The following is a 17,341-nucleotide window of genomic DNA, read 5'->3' as shown; positions in this document are numbered from 1 at the left end:
TGTTTGCTGCTTTTGTTGGCGATGGGACAGAGGATAGGTGACTTTTGTGATGCGTGCACAACTGTGGACCACCCCCCGAATAAAGCTCAACAACTGTGGGCAATCCTTCCCAAAAAAGCTCAACAATCTCTCCCCCCCTCCAATTTTCTTAATTTTGATTTCTCCAAAATAGGGGATGTCTTATACATGGGGGCGTGTTGTACACGGTAAAGTATGGTAATCCCTTTTCCTTTTTTTATGTTACCAGCAGATGGAAAATCAGAAGGGATTTTTTGTTTGTATCTTTCTCTAGCGTTTATTTTTCTTTTGTCTTTTTTTTATCTCTCTCTTTTCTCTCTTATTGTTCCTTCCTTCCTTCCTTTCTTTTTTGTCTCTCTTTTTTGTTTTTCTTCTTTTTGATTTTTCCTTGGAGTCCTATGTCTGGGGCCTTTATTAAGGTCCAGAGATTGTATATGAATGGGAGTGGTAGATGGTTGATGGAGGGCCTTGGGTGAGAAACAGGGAACTGTTGGTCTCCCAGAGTGGGAAGTGAGAGCTGGGAGGAGCTACTATCCTCTGTGTGTGGTAAGGGCTAAGAATTACTTTTAGGAGAGGACTCTATTTGTATTTTTTGTAGACACTATTTTATTTTATTATGAAAAACTTTAATAAAAATCTCAGAAAAAGAGTTGCTGATGTTGACCTTCAGTTGCCCACTGTGATTTATTCATGATCCCACGATCCCATGATAACTTCAGCTTCTGGCAAATGGGCCCACATATAGCCAGCTTACACCAGACTTTCCTGGGCATCCCTCAGCCATCTAGGGGCAGATCATGGCTTGCCTCTGACCACAGAGGATTTCCCCCTCTCCCTTGGGCTTCTGGATCTCCTCCAGGGCAAGGCACTGTCCTCATAAGCTCTTTGGGGTTGCAAATAGCAGCACTCATGGTGCTGGCCTGGGCTGCCCATGCTGCTGCTTGTTGCTGGCTCTAGGGCTAGTGGCAGTTCCTTGTGAATTGTACCCCCACCACATAGCTCTGCTCCACTCCACCCTGCCTGCCTGCCTGCCTGCCCCAGCTCCGTTCTGGTCCCTCTCACCTTTTCCTTTGGCATCGCTGCTGGTCTTCATGTCAGTCTCTTGCTTAGTGGAGGCTCTGCGCTCCTTTGGCTTCACATCGGGATATTTCTGTGGGGCTTGGAGTGGATTAGCAGGAAGGTGGGTTGGTGGCATGGCTTCGGGAGAGGGTAGTTGGAAAGGGGGTGGCATGGCTTCCCTACCAACAAGTGGGGATTGCAGTATGAAAGGGGCAGGGCTTCTCAGGATTATAGGCTGTGCAAGTGCCTGGGCTTGTGCTTGGGTCATTACCTGGGCCTGGGCCCGGGCCTGGGCCTGGGCCTGGGCCCAGTGTGCCCGCTCCATTTCCTGTCGTCGTGCTGTTTGCTCCATCTCTGCCCAGGTCTTCACCCATTGCTGTGCCTGTGCTCTCTCGAATGCCTGCTGCTGTGTCAGTCTTGGTGCCTGGGTCACTACGGGTGCCTGCGCCCACTCCCTAGGCTGCATCTGCTCCCGCTCCATTGCCTGTCGCTGTGTCATTGCTTGGGCGTGCCTTAGTTCCTTTACCCCTCCCAATAGCTTCTCATTCCTTGGAGTCAGGATTTGTGCCTGCTGCATTGCTTGCCCCAGCGCCAATGCCTGCTGCAGTGCTGGCATGCTTATGGCAGGCCATGCTTGGCATACATAGGCATTGAGTGCTGCACTTGGAGGGGTGAAAGGCCGAGACTCCCACCAGCGCTGAGCAACATCAGCACTGTTTAGAGGGCCTGAGAGATTTAGCACTGAGACAGGACCACTCTGTGAGGCATTTGGAGAGGCATTTTGAGAAGCATCCCGGGTAACATTGAGAGAGGCATTCTGGGTGGTATTCTGAGAGTTGGGGACCCCAGGGCTGGGCTGGAGAGTGGTAATGTCTACTGTTTGTGTCCTGGCAACCCTGGGGCGGTCTGGAGGTAAGAAGACAGTATCATCCCCAGGGGACATGGAGCTGGGCCAGGACCAAGTTGATTCAAGTTCTCTTGTTTGGTTGGCATTTGGAGAAAAGGAGACCCCAGAGCTGGGCTGGAGAGTGGTGATGTCTACTGTTTGTGTCCTGGCAACTTTGGGGCGGCCTGGAGGAGAGAAGACTGAATAATCCCCAGGGGACATGGAGCTGGGCCAGGGCCAATATGGTTGAATTTCTCTTGTTTGGTTTGGATTCGTAGAATAGGAGCCCCCAGAGCTGGGCTGGAGAGTGGTGATGTCTACTGTTTGTGTCCTGGCAACTTTGGGGCGGCCTGGAGGTAAGAAGACTGTATCATCTCCAGGGGACATGGAGCTGGGCCAGGACCAAGTTGATTCAAGTTCTCTTGTTTGGTTGGCATATGGAGAATAGGAGCCCCCAGAGCTGGGCTGGAGAGTGGTGATGTCTACTGTTTGTGTCCTGGCAACTTTGGGGCGGCCTGGAGGTAACAAGACTGTATCATCTCCAGGGGACATGGAGCTGGGCCAGGACCAAGTTGATTCAAGTTCTCTTGTTTGGTTGGCATATGGAGAATAGGAGCCCCCAGAGCCGGGCTGGAGAGTGGTGATGTCTACTGTTTGTGTCCTGGCAACTTTGGGGTGGCCTGGAGGTAAGACGACTAAATCAACCCCAGGGGACATGGAGCTGGGCAAGGACCAATATGATTCAAGTTCTCTTGTTTGGTTGGCATATGGAGAATAGGAGCCCCCAGAGCTGGGCTGCAGAGTGGTGATGTCTACTGTTTGTGTCCTGGCAACTTTGGGGCGGCCTGGAGGTAACAAGACTGTATCATCTCCAGGGGACATGGAGCTGGGCCAGGACCAATATGATTCAATTTCTCTTGTTTGGTTGGCATTTGGAGAATAGGAGCCCCCAGAGCTGGGCTGGAGAGTGGTGATGTCTACTGTTTGTGTCCTGGCAACTTTGGGGCGGCCTGGAGGTAACAAGACTGTATCATCTCCAGGGGACATGGAGCTGGGCCAGGACCAATATGATTCAAGTTCTCTTGTTTGGTTGGCATATGGAGAATAGGAGCCCCCAGAGCCGGGCTGGAGAGTGGTGATGTCTACTGTTTGTGTCCTGGCAACTTTGGGGCGGCCTGGAGGTAAGACGACTAAATCAACCCCAGGGGACATGGAGCTGGGCAAGGACCAATATGATTCAAGTTCTCTTGTTTGGTTGGCATTTGGAGAATAGGAGCCCCCAGAGCTGGGCTGGAGAGTGGTGATGTCTACTGTTTGTGTCCTGGCAACTTTGGGGCGGCCTGGAGGTAAGAAGACTGTATCATCCCCAGGGGACATGGAGCTGGGCCAGGACCAAGTTGATTCAAGTTCTCTTGTTTGGTTGGCATTTGGAGAATAGGAGCCCCCAGAGCTGGGCTGGAGAGTGGTGATGTCTACTGTTTGTGTCCTGGCAACTTTGGGGCGGCCTGGAGGTAAGAAGACTGTATCATCCCCAGGGGACATGGAGCTGGGCCAGGACCAAGTTGATTCAATTTCTCTTGTTTGATTGGCATTTGGAGAATAGGAGCCCCCAGAGCTGGGCTGGAGAGTGGTGATGTCTACTGTTTGTGTCCTGGCAACTTTGGGGCGGCCTGGAGGTAAGACGACTGAATCAACCCCAGGGGACATGGAGCTGGGCCAGCACAAGAGTGGGGGGACTCCCACTGTGTACACTGTGCCACCCGCAAGACTTGTGTTACTGGGGTCAGAGGAAGTTGTTGAGGAGGTCTGTGGATGGTGTGGATGCACCGGAGAGGAGCGCTCATAGCAATAGCCTTTGGGACTTTGGGAGGAGGAAGTCTGTGGATGGTGTGGATGCACCGGAGAGGAGCACTCATAGCAATAGCCTTTGGGACTTTGAGAGGAGGACGTGGCAAGACTCTGATGGGCTGGATATAAAGCGGCATTAGCTGCAAAGAAGAGAGAGAGGCTCCGCTGAGCGTCGGGGTCACACTGACCTCACAGGGCATCACATCCCTAACACTCAGAAGCTACTAGTGGCATCACAACAAGGGAAGCCCTGAGTTCTATGGTCATAGAGATGGTCTGCATTTTTCTGGAAGGTTCTGGCTCTAGTTTTCTCTTTGGTTTGTTCTCTTTAAAGGTATTTATGGTGGCTGGATGACAGCAATTCTGGCACTTTTTGAAGTTAAAGATGTTTCAGTTACCTCTGCACCCCAGCTGTTGTGGACCATCTCTACAATCTGCCCCAGCATCGCACGGCTGATGCTGGCTAGTGGCAGGTGAGAATTGCAATCAAAAACATCTGGAGGACACCTGGTGGAGGAAGTCTGGCTCATGGTCCTCTTTAGTAAAATGTCAATGCCAAATGCTGAGACTGAAGGCAGCTACAGGGAGGAATCCAATGATCTGCATCATATTTGCTACACCCTGGAACATTGGCAGGGGTCAGCAAACTTTTTCAGCAGGGGGCTGGTCCACTGTCCCTCAGACTATATATATATATTTTTTGGGGGGGGGGGGAATGAACGAATTCTTATGCCCCACAAATAATCCAGAGATGCATTTTAAATAAAAGGACACATTCTACTCATGTAAAAACATGCTGATTCCCGGACCATCTGCGGTCTGGATTTAGAAGGTGATTGGGCCAGATCCGGCCCCCGGGCCTTAGTTTGCCTACCCATGATGGAGGGTTTGTTCATCACCTGAATGTGCAATCCAGTAACACCCCCTCCCCAAAAAGCCACATTTTAAAGGGTCAACTAAAGACCTGTTTAAAAAGGAATAATAATAATAAATAAATGTTATTTATACCCCGCCCTCCCCAGCCAAGAACGGGCTCAGGGTGGCTAACAACCAATAATAAAAAGTTGATCGAAATACAACTTAAAAAACAAGTTTAAAATATAACATTAATACATTAAAATGCAGCCTCATCATAGGAGGAGAAAGGAAAAAAGAAAGAGGGGGAGGGAATCAAATTGATTCCAAGTCAAAGGCCAGGCGGAACAACTCTGTCTTACAGGCCCTGCAGAAAGAAATCAGATCCTGCAGCGCCCTGAGGCTAATCTAACTTCCTTAGGGCCCAGGACCTCTAGGGTGTTGCTATTTATGGACCTTAAGGTCCTCCGTGGGGCATACCGGGTGAGGCTGTCCCGTAGGTACAAGGGTCCTAGGCTGTAAAGGGCTTTAAAGGTCAAAACCAAGCCTTAAATCTGACTCTGTACTCCACCGGGAGCCAGTGCAGCTGGAAAAGCACTGGGTGAATATGCTCCCATGGCAGAGACCCCGTGAGGAGCCTCGCTGCAGCATTCTGCACCCGCTGGAGTTTCTGGGACAACTTCGAGGGCAGCCCCGCGTAGAGCGAATTACAGTAGTCAAGCCTGGAGATGACCATCGCATGGATCACTGTGACCAGGTCAGGGTGGGAAAGGTAAGGGACCAACTGCTTGATGCGGCGAAGGTGGAAAAATGTTGCCTTGGCTGTTGCTGTAAGCTGAGCCTCTATGGAAAGGGAGACGTCAAGGATTACACCCAAACTCTTACCGGAAGGCAGTGGCACTAATTGGGCCCCTGCAAGAGAAGGGAGTTGGTCCCTCATCCCCATACTATCTTGACCCAGCCAGAGGACCTCTGTCTTCGAAGGATTTAGTTTCAATTGGCTCCCACAAAACCATCCAGCCACAGCTTCCAAGCATCTGGTCAGTGTGTCCAGGTCGAGTTGGTGTGGCCATCCATCAGCAGATAGAGCTCAGCATATTGGTGACAGCCCAGCCCAAAGCTCCAGATAATCTGGGCAAGGGGGCGCATGAAGATGTTAAAAAGCATCGGGGAGAGGATTGCGCCCTGCAGCACTCCACACACCAAGGAGTGGCGCGACGACATATCCCTCCCTAGTGCCACCCTCTGTCCCCGACCAGAGATAAGAGCACAGCCATTTACGGGCTATGCCCTGTGTCCCCACGTCAGCGAGGCGGTGGTCCAGAAGCTCATGATCAACCATGTCAAAGGCTGCTGATAAATCTAAAAGAATCAGCAGTCCTGGCCTGCCTCAATCCAGTTGTCTACGGAGATCATCTGTAAGGGCGACTAGAGCCGTCTTGGTCCTGAAACCAGGACGGACCCTGGACTGAAATGAATCTAAAGCCAATGTTTCCTCCAGAAACCTACCAAGCTGTTCAGCAACCGCTCTCTCAATTACCTTACCCAGATATGGAAGATTTGAAACTGGGCGGTAATTGGATACATCTAAAGGATCTAGTGAAGCTTTCTTTAAGAGCGGACACACCACTGCTTCCTTCAGCTCCCCTGGGAATATCCCCATGCCAAAGGACAAATTGATAATTTCAACCGGGGGTTCTGCACGACATCTGGGCATGCCCTAATTAGCCAAGATGGGCATAGATCAAGGAGGCAGGTGGTGGGCCTACCAGCTTGGAGGAATCTGTCCACATCAGCAGGGAGTATCCGATCGAAATGGCCCAACACTGGACCCGAAGACAATTGAGGGGCCTCCAGTTCTGTCACTGTATCTAAATTGGCAGGGAGGTCACGGCGGAGCAACACGACTTTCCGCAAAAAAGCTCATGAATGCCTCACAGCTGTGAGTCAAATTTGTGCTTATATTTGGTTGTCCTTCTAAGGACGTTATCGACCTAATTATTCTAAAAAGTTGTGCCGAGCGAGAGCTAGCGGATACAATGGAAGCTGTAAAGTAAGATTTCTTAGCAGCTTTCATAGCCATCTCATAGGCTTTCATAAGCGTCCTATAAGATGTTCTTAAAGCTCCGTCACGAGTCCGTTGCCATACTCGCTCTAGCCATCTGAGATCCTGTTTCATTTTCTGGAGCTCCTCGGTAAACCAAGGGGCCCTGTTTTGACAGGGTCGCAGAGGGTGCTTAGGCACGATCTCATTGATAGCTGCCAAGAGCCGGTTATTCCAGTCCTCAACAAGGTCATCTAATGAGTCGCCAGGAGGAGCAGGGTCCCGCAAGGCCTGACGGAATCTATCAGGATCCATCAGCCTTCACAGGCAAGCCCAAATAGGCTCGCCACTCGAGCAGGGGAGGAGTGGGAAGTCAATCTTGGCTTTCAGAGCATAGTGATCAGACCATGGCACTTCCACAGGGGGGAGCATGAGCACATCTATGCCAGCACCAAAGATCAGATCCAGCGTGTGGCCTGCTTGATGAGTGGGGCCCAAAACAAACTGGAAGAGCCTAGTGTTGCCATGGAAGTCACTAGGTCCAGAGTCTGTGAGGAGGGGGTGGCATCGGCATGGATGTTGAAGTCTCCCAAAACCAATAGGCTTGGGAACTCCAAGGCCCAGCCCGCCGCCACCTCCAGCAGGTCTGACAGGGTGGCAGCCGGTGCACTGGGTGGTCGGTACACTTGGCCAGACAGCCAAGCTCTCCTTGGTGCCCCACACAAGACCAACACATTCAATGCCAGAGATCGCCGGTGCTGGCAGAGCTCTGAAAGAGCAATCCTCCCGGATTAACAACGCTACTCCTTGTCCCCCGACCCACAGTCCGCGATTGATGAAGGACAGAGAAACCTGGGGATGTTATCTCATGTAGGGAGACTACTTCACCTTAAAGTACCCAGGTCTCCGTCACGCAAGCCAGGTCAATCCCCTGCAATACAAAAAAGTCACGTATGGTGGTGGTTTTATTGCCTATGGACCTGGCATTGCACAACACCAATGACGGAGGTGGGTAATCTCTGCTCGCCCTACCCTTGTCTCTTGGGATGGGGCGTAGATTGGAAGGGGTTTTTCTTGAGGCGTTCACAAAGTAAAGGAAGGATTGAACTCTGATTAATAAGAATACACACAGAGGCTTGAACCAGCAAGACTCTGGGAAGGGTGAGTATAATAATCTCTGCGTGCCTCCAGCCCCTGGCCAAGGTCGTTTTATTCACAAAAGAGCTTTTTACAGAGTGTTCGTAAGAACCAATCAGATTTCTTCTGAGCATTTCAACAAACCCCACGTGGGGACAATGTTAAACTACAAACACTAGTTAAGCGTGCATATTTTTGGGTAAATGAATGAAAACTACAAAGGAGTGCATTCAGCAACCCCGGATGTTGTAAACAATCAATACACATGATAAGAAGGAGGGCCAGGAGGACAGCGATCATTATCACCTTCATGTGAGATCTGTTTCCTGGCCCTAAGATTAACATATCAGAAAAGCTACATCAAAGAAACTTGCCCACTATCTTTATGGCCCAGGATGCCTGCCTGGCAACAACTGGGCTGCGTACTTGACTTGTCAAGAAAGAGAAATGGACAGTAGAGGAAATGGCCAGAGATGCAGAGGGTTGTGGGATTTGATCAGAAATTATTGCCAATGTATCAAACCCATTCAACATAATGCATTCATTGTGGACACAATGGCTTGATGCATATTTCATAATTCCTCATAGTAATCCCACCTGACCACACACTCTGGATATTTGCACTCCTATAGTTTTTGCCTGGCACCTAAAGGTGTATAATCAAGGTGCCAGGTGAACTTCCCTGGGGAGAGCATTCCATAGACAGGGAGCCACAAGACCCATTCTTGTGTTGCCACCCTCCTAATCTATTGAGGAGGAGGCACACAATGGAGGGCCTCAGAAGATGATCTCAGGGTCCAGGTAGGTTCATATGGGAAGAGGCGGTCCTTGAGATATTGCGGTCCTGAGCCATTTAAGGCTTTATAGCAGAGAGAAAGGGAAGATCTACATCAAAAACAACAGGGAAGAAAGATTGTGACCTGCTGTCCCAGTGGATCCTGCCACCTGAGGCGGTTGTCTCAACTTGCCTCATGGGTGGGCTGGCCCTGACCCCACTTAATGCTGCAACCAGTCCAAATGGGTAGAAGTGGCTTATTGCAGTGAGAGCAGAGGGCTGTTGTCACACCTTCTGGGTCCTTCCACAGTAGGTGTTTCCCCGTGTGGAGTTCTCACTCTTTGTCCTATAAAAGGTGAGTAACAGAATGTATAGAATGTACTCACAGAAGCATGGAAAGTGATTTCACCTACAGAAAAAGAACTGTATTTCATCCACTGACTTTCATGGCTTATGTGTGAGTATGTGTGCATGTATATCTGTGTATATCACATCATACAGGACAAGTAGCTCAGCTGTCATATGGTATTACAGACTGTTCTAATATTCCCCACGCATTTAGAACTTTAACAATAACCAATAGCTAATTACAATTTTCCCAACAGTCTTTCATGCATGCATGCATTCAGCCTTTATTGGCTCATTGAATATCTCAATGGTTTCAACTGTATTTTATTCCAAGAAATTTGGTTAGTGACTGAGGTAAACACTGCTGGGTTCTCTTCATTCAAACTAACTGCCCACAGACAATTCTCTAAAGGTCGCCGCAAGCTGGCCTTTTAATATTAATCAAATTCGGTCTGCAATATGAAACAATTCTTCTTGGCACACCCTCCTCTATCCCAAACTTTCCTAATAAATATGGGTAACAAATAGGTAATTTTGATAAATGTTTACCTCCCTCCCTCAGATGATGAGATGAAACACTGTTTACCTTCCCTCCGCAGCAGTACCTATTCTTCTACTTGCACTGGCATGCTTTTGAACTGTTACGTTGGCAGGAGCTGGGACAGAGCAACGGGAGTTCACTCCGTCGCGGGGATTCAAACCGCCAACCTTACTATCTGCAAGCTCAAGAGGCTCTGTGGTTTGGACCACAGGGCCACCCGCGTCCTATGTTCTTTATATTTATGTTCCAGTATTAACTTCTCTATTGGATCTTGTGCAGAAAAGTGGCAATTCCCATTTACTTTCGACTTTGCAGTGCAGACCAGCAAATAAAATCTCGAAGCCTGGTCACTCAGAACAAACCATCTACAGCGTTTTGGAAAAGATTAGGTGGTCGACTTCTGGTTTCCTGCTGTGAGATATGGCTGCCTCCCAAGAGATCGGACCCCCAGTCATGCCAGTAATTCAGGGCTAATATGTGGGTAATTAGCCCTGCTGCCCCCCCTGGTAAGGGGGGCTGCCCTGCGCCACCCGCAGATTGTCCGTTATCTGCCTTCCACAACAAGATGTGGGGGCAGGGACACTTGGTGATGACCACGGCGTTTTGAAAAGATTAGGTGGTCGCTGCAGTCTGAAGGCGTGATTGCCAAATTCTTGGACTCACATAGAATGTAACATCTGAGGACAACCTTTATCAACTCACACTATTAAGGTAGCAGTATAATCTTATTCTCAGTTAATAGACCACTGCAGTACGATAGCTAAGCCTGCATCAGTGGCCCTCCCTAATCCTTCTCCTTGGTTTGACTAGGAATGCTATACAGAGAAAATATTACTCAGAACTTCGTTTAGGGACCTCACAAAAAAGGAGATAGAACAAATTTTTAAAGCTATTTTATATGTAGGAAGCTATATAATGATCTCATTGCTAAGAAAAGGAAAATATACTATCAGAATAAATGGATACATTTAATAAACGCAATAAAAACGAACAATAATAAATCCTGGCAAATAACTTCTGGCCATCTGAATACCAATTTCCTTCTAAATGTATATGCTATTCCCCCTCAAACCTAGGTGAATTCCTTTTTTTAAAAAAAAAATAAAAATATTTAATGATTCACCTTGTCTTCTATCTAATGCTGACAAGCTTGTTCCCTCAAATATACCCAATTGGCCATTGGTAAGCTCAGATGAAATTATAGAACTAATCACAGAACTAAAACTTGCCAAGGTCCCCGGCTCTGGCGGGATTTCTGTTTGAGATTTTGAAAAAGCATACAGAATGGTGTGCATTACCACTTGCCAACCTATTTACGCTTACATATCAACATGGAATTATTCCAAGATAGTGGTTAACTATTTTTATTGGGTTTTTGATAATTTTATACATATAAAACAACAATATCAAACATTAAAATGCAAAGTTCTTTAGAACCTTCAGCTCTCCTTCCCTGCCTCCATGAGTTCCATGTTTAAGTTTTAATTTGCTGCACCTTTTACCATTATCCATCTGTTATATAACCATAATTACCATAAATAATTCCACATTACAAGTGTCATTACATCCCTGCCAAATCATTCCCATTAAAAACATACAATCACAATGATCCATTAAAAACCATACAGACAATCACAATGAAAGCAGCATAGCATCATCCCTCTCATTAAAAGAAGTCAGTTCTCAAAAACTGTTGGAGCTCAAAGGTTTTTTGCCAGCAGGACAAGGAGGGAGCCAGTCTAGCTTCTCTAGAGAAGGAGTTCCTATCTGCTCCTGCACCTTCTCCCAGGTGCTGCTGAAATGGTGTGAGCCAATATGAACTTCTCCTATGGTTTATTCATGTAGACCATGATATCAGCACAGTTGGCATAAACTTGATTCTTAATATTCTTAATAGAAAATACCCCTCAGCGAACTTTCCTGATGCTGATCTAGTTTATCTCTGATGCCTCGGAAGGCTTTCAGATCTCCTAGGATTTTATGTACAGATCAGCACAGCAATCTGGTGTTACCAACAAAAATTTCATTTGCATCACCTGCGAAAAGGTTCCACGTAGACAATGATACATAAAGTTAGAGCTCAAGAAACAAAGGTAGCCAGTTAGTTATTTTTCACTTGGGCCATAGCCCTTCTACTCCCAATTAAGTAAACAAATTAGGAAGCAGGCCAGAACTTAATAAGAAGCGAGCAACAGAACAATAGAATATAGGTATTGTAGGAATTACTCATCCCAAAGACCTCCTCCCCTCTCCATAACCTAAAAGTGGCTCAAAACCATACTTAAACCCCCCCAGGTTTTCAAGGCTTGGTTGGTTCTCACAAGCTCCAGCATGGATCCCCTTGTCACTCCATGCTCTCAGGGACCAGCCGCACCCTGTGCGTTGCTTCCTTCGCTTTCCTGCTTCCCTTCTAGTGTGACAAATGCCCTGCCCTCTTTAGGCTTTGAATAGGGATCCTTCTTTCACTCTTAGACCAAGGTGTGCATGTGCTGTAGGAGCTGCTGCCTGCTTACATGGTGACTTGGCTGCCTGAAGCAGCATTCGTAAGCTCTCATTTCATGTAACAAACCAACCTTGCTTCATTCCTCTTGTCAGTGGGCATGAGGGTAAGGGTGAGTGCATATTCATAACAAACACATATTCACCACAAACACACATTATAGCTCTACAAAAGGTCCTAAACCTCTTCGTGGTGAGTGTAGGAATGCACATGAGCGCTGAACACGCATGGAGGTTCAGACGCACATCTTGTAACACTGTTTCATGTGTTCATGTAACACTGTGGGCGTGCCCAAGAAAATGCCCAGTTTCTTCATGGCCACCCGCTTCCCTTGATCTGCGTAGCTGAAGGGACGGATGTTACTGGACAGAATCTCAACGGGATTTACAAGTGATCAAATCTTCCCAATGCTCCCCATGGTTTTCATTCTTAAAAACAGTGTGTTTTAGAGCCAACTCCCTTGTCTAAACGTCCGCCAGATTCATGAGGATATGCCTTTACTGAGTTTGCGTTTCCAAGGAATGCTCTGGACAGGTGTTATAATAGGGTTCCATACGCAGATAGATGTTGTATTTGGGCAACCGCAGGTAGAGAACATCCAGCATGATTTATTCCAGTGCCCACTATACTCAGAACCCGGGAGACGCTTTCTAAATCCTTTGTCCAGGAAAGCTGTCTCTCCCTGGCAGAGAGGGGTCTCTGGCTGCTCAGGGATGCTAATGCTCCAGTTACTTATAATGTGGCCCTCTTTGTGCTGGGGACAAAAAAGATCAGGAAGAACCTGGACAAAATTGCAGTGAATTGTGAGATTCAGAGGCCTAAATAGGAAACTCTTCTATGCTTTGTGGAGTCCCCAATCAAAACGAGCATCTGCATGTTATGATCTTGATGGTTCAGGCAGTGGCTCTGCTTTCTATGTACTGTATAGTTATATAGATATTTCTTTTCCTCATAGTATTTGTATGGTTTCGTTGTGGCCTTTGGCTAGTCCAGTAAAGCTTATTTTGATGATGACCTGCACAGCTGAGACCCAGGACCCCGTGGACCCTGCTCAGTACCAGAATGGCAACCCAGCAAGAGGGTCTTGCATTGGTGCTCCTAAAAAGATCCCCACCTCAAGTAGCCACTTGAGTTGCTGGTGCCATGCAGAGGGCTCATCCTGGCCCACACACCAACTCACTCCATGCCACCAGCCCTGCCCCCACCCGCTAGCCATGTTCCTGGAGACGAGACGGGCTCTCACCTGTCGTGGTGTCAGGAGCAAACCGGACGACCTGCAGTCCTGCTGCTCTGTCCGTCATGTTGAGGGGCGTGGACACCCGTGGGCCAGGAGGGGATCTTCTTATCATCGTTCCACCCACCGGAGAAATGGGTGAAGAAATGGCTGAAGGAGTGTTATCGCTTGGAAGCCTTCGGCGTACAGTCACCCTGAAGTTGGTGTTGGGGGCGAAGCGGGCTTGCTCCCAGCTGTGGCTGTCCTGGAAGGCGTTGTTGAGGATTGAATCTGTGGGGTTGAACAGGCAGATTAAGATGAGTCAGAGTCCCCAGCCGCAAGCCTGTGAAGCCCTTAGCGATTTGGGACCCACATTTCTGAAATGTGAGTTAAGATCTGCAGATGAAGCTCTCCTAGGAAGGGGGTTCGGTGCAGCGGCCAGCAGCCCCCCAGCTGTGGAGTCGTCTCCCTTCTGAGGTGCAGCCTTCTCCTACATTCCACCTTTGGGGAAGGGGGGGGAGTGCCTGATGGATACTTTATTTTTGCTTCTGGTGCCTGTTTTATTTGATTATTGTTAGTTTTATGGTGGTGATTAATTCACTTCGCTTTACATTTTTATTGTTCATTGTTTACTTGGCTTTCCCCAGGGGGAAGAACAGACTAGAAATAAAATTTATAAATACATTTCCCCAAACTCACAATCCCTTTAGCTGCCAATATTCCCACATAAACTTCTGTTTGTTTTTAACAACTTTCACTGATTGTTTGGGATGGGGTGCTAACCCTCGTTTTGGGAAAACGTTCCGTGCTCTCCCCTCTTCTGCATCCCAGAAGCAGTCCTGCTCCTTGGATCGTGCCCCTCTGCAGACCACCTTCTGGGGCTCCTCCTTGTCCCCTAAGGCCTGAACCCCCCCCCCCCCCGTTGCTCTCCAGAGTAAGATCTTGCCTGGGGGACCAGCCTGCCTCACAGGAGCCCCCCCCCCCCATCAACTGTAGCACTTACTTCTGGCATCAATCCGGGTAGATTCAAACTTGGGGATCAAGTTGGTTTCGTTGTACTGGTTCCGTAGGATAGACTTGAGCTCTTGGTTCTCCTTGAGCATCTGTATGAGGTGCTTCAGCTCGTCATTTTCTGCCACGAGGGCATCAATCTCCTTTTTTAAGTCGTCATAGCGAGCGAAGATGGCCATTCCCTGCGAGATGTCTTGGTGCAGGGATAGAGAGCTGCCTGGGAGTGCCCCAGAAGGGTGTCAGGGTGCCATCCAGGTGTTCAAGCTGCCATAGGATCCCCTCTCCTTGCCACTGCTAGCCAGGGAGGCAAGCCGGCAGCCCAGGTAGCCTGGCGCTAGGGATGACACGGGCGGCGATTGTGATGCAAGCAGCCCCGAGTGTGCTGGAGCTCTCAGGAGCCCTGTGGGGGAGGGGAAGAGAGGCGGGCAGGCAAGCTGCAAGAGAAAAGCAGGGCGGGCATCGCCATCACCCAGGAAATTCCCTGCGCCCTGTTGACCAGCTTTGGCCCTGTATACCTGGAGGTCACCTCCATCGTCCAGCCCAGACCCTGATGTCCAGCTCCGAGGGCCTTCTGGCAGTTCCCTCATTGCGAGAAGTGAGGTTACAGGGAACCAGACAGAGGGCCTTCTCGGTGGTGGCGCCCGCCCTGTGGAACGCCCTCCCAGATGAAGTCAAAACAGATAAACAATCATATGACTTTTCGTAGACATCTGAAGGCAGCTATGTTTCAGGAAGCTTTTAATGTTTGACTTCTTGCCGTACTCTTTATATTCTGTTGAAAACCGCCCAGAGTGTCTTGGGCAGGGTATAAGTTAACAACAACAACAACCACTTTGAGGGGTTTTTTGGTTTTTTTTGCAATCAATGTGTGTATAAATGTGAAATAAAATAAACAAAGCCACTTGTCCATTTTCATTGTCTTTTTCTGCACATTTCCAGCTCTACAATATATGGCGGATGCACTACATTCCAAATGTAGATACAAACTGGACGGTCAGTTTAGCTCCAACCCCTTTGCTGAACAGACCGAACTCCCCTGGAATGTGGCACCAGCTGCCCCCGTGTGGTCTCCATGGGGAACAGCAACTGCCACCCCAACCAAGTCAGGACCACGCGCAGCATCCTTTGCCAACACTCACACGTGTGCCAGCAATTTTATTAGTATTTTACAGTGACTTGGTATTTTACATAGACATAAATAGAAGTATATTGATTTCCAGTGAGCTAATATATTTTAGAATAAGTAAACACGAGCAATCAATAATAAATAGTTTGTGGTGAGCCCACGGGGACTCAAGGTTAACAGTTATGTTATAAAAAATAGAAATATACACCTTTACATTAAATGTGTACTATCAGATAAATAACTAGACCTCTGAGTAGTTTCTGTCAGAGAATATTCCCTTTCTCTGTCAACACAGGCTCTCAAAAACATTCTTGAAGCACTGGGCAGTCTCACATGACATGAAATAGATTCAGATGCCTTCCTTTCTGCAATTGATCACGGAGTATTGGCTATAACTTAATCCAAGTGGTGTCAGATACCATCGGGTTAAAGCTTTGCTTTTTTAAAAAAACACAACACAACTTTCAAATTCACTGCCCAGAGTTGTGCAGTGAATTTTTCCATTTTTCTGTTGGTATACAATAAATTTGATTATTTCCCACTTTAGCTTTTAATTACGTCATGAGGATTAATTCTCTGATTATTCACATAATTAACCAACCCATTTTTTTTGTGATTGCAGCTTTTTGTTTTTTTGTATCTGCAAGGTTTTCAAAACTGTTTCAGTGGTGTATTTTAAATGGTTGTAACCTGGTCAAGGACTTGAGGGGAAAGGGTGGATGGGTGGATAAATCAATAAATATTTGAGACCAATAACTCAAGAACTCATGCCATCTCTGAAGTCTAGATGTGTTATGCCTTATCTTTAAGTTTTTCATAAAAAGTCAGTTATTTCCAATCAATCTCACATTTCAGCTGGTGAACCGCCCTGAGACCTCCGGGTGCAGGACGGTATATAAATCAAATATGTTTTTAATATGTTAACTCTTCTTCCATCACAGACTTTAATTTAGTCATATCTCTTTCCCAGGATTTCAACTAACTGGTCTTTCCCCTCACATTCCATATTCTAAAAGACTGCAGCAAGAAGCAGGTAGCTTGGGATTAACTTGTTCCTAAACTCTCTCCAGATCTTACAAATGACTCTAGTAATGGGATTTGAATTTAATTATTGCAAGATCTTTCCTACTATTATGTCGGACAATTTTAGTTGATAAATGTATTTGTTTTGTGTGGCAAGACTTCTCAAACTATGTTCTTATAATGCCCCAATGTGTAGTAATTTAACAAAGAGTGGTAATTTAACACTTTACATTTGGGAATGCAAATCTTCCTACTAATCACTGTTGGTAAGGGGTTTTTTAGGTTACCCTATGCTCCCCCCCCCCCCAGGAAAGTAAATAAAATTACAATTTCTTAAGTAAGAAATTGCTAAGTGCAATATTTAATAATACAAGGACGTTCTGTGGCATTTTGCTCATTTTTATAACTGGCCTTCCAGCCCAGAAGAAATTCAAATTTTCCAACCTAGGCAGATATTTAATTATTTGTTGCATTCATTTAGAATGGTAGTGTTTGATTAACGCTTTGCAATCTTGGATAATTTCAAAGTTCCTTACTTGTGTCAACCACTTGGATTTTTTAAAATACCAATGCTATATTGCCTGCGCCCAAGTTATTTGTTAAATGGCCATTTCCTCCCTTCAAATGTAACAAGATTTGACACTAGTTCTAGATTTTGCAGTACCCGAAATAAGTACTTCTGTTCCATTCTGTCAAATGCTTTCTGGCTTCTAACTTTAGAGAATTGTTTTTGAAAGGTTTCTGGATATTTGATGTTAAACCTGTGTTTTTTCATAAATCCTGCCTAATTGCCCTGAATATATACGTTCTTTAAAATCTGTTTTATCTTTCAGCCAATACTAGACCAGGGCTTAAAAACTGTAGGTCTGTATGTCCAGCTACCGAGAAATCTTTTGCTGGTGTTTGGGGATGACAGTCTGAGCTTCTTTTCATTTGGCGGAAAAGATGGTGCCAGTG

The 17,341-nt window shown here is 47.1% G+C and overlaps 1 protein-coding gene across 11 annotated transcripts in view; it reads right to left on the bottom strand.

Moving 5' to 3' along the window:
* The window catches only part of SPATC1 (spermatogenesis and centriole associated 1), a 45,399-nt gene extending 30,797 nt beyond the window's left edge, over positions 1-14,602 (bottom strand). For 3 of the 11 annotated variants that reach the window (XM_081013972.1, XM_081013973.1, XM_081013971.1), the window contains exons 1-2: positions 14,228-14,586; positions 13,255-13,515 (exon numbers count right to left, since the gene is read on the bottom strand). In XM_081013972.1, the coding sequence (XP_080870098.1) occupies positions 13,255-13,515; positions 14,228-14,414 (448 nt within the window). In that variant the 5' untranslated portion in view covers positions 14,415-14,586. Of the gene's footprint in view, positions 1-1,080; positions 3,952-13,254; positions 13,516-14,227 lie in introns of all 11 variants that reach the window. The other 8 variants (XR_013988732.1, XR_013988734.1, XR_013988731.1 and 5 more) reach the window with 7 other exon arrangements.
* Positions 14,603-17,341: the final 2,739 nt, after the last annotated feature.

Source organism: Podarcis pityusensis, assembly GCF_964106645.2.
Source record: "Podarcis pityusensis genome assembly, chromosome: 7".
Taxonomy (NCBI): Eukaryota; Metazoa; Chordata; class Lepidosauria; order Squamata; family Lacertidae; genus Podarcis; species Podarcis pityusensis.
The sequence above is the reverse complement of the archived record's forward strand: the minus strand, read 5'-3'. Positions and strand labels throughout refer to the sequence as shown.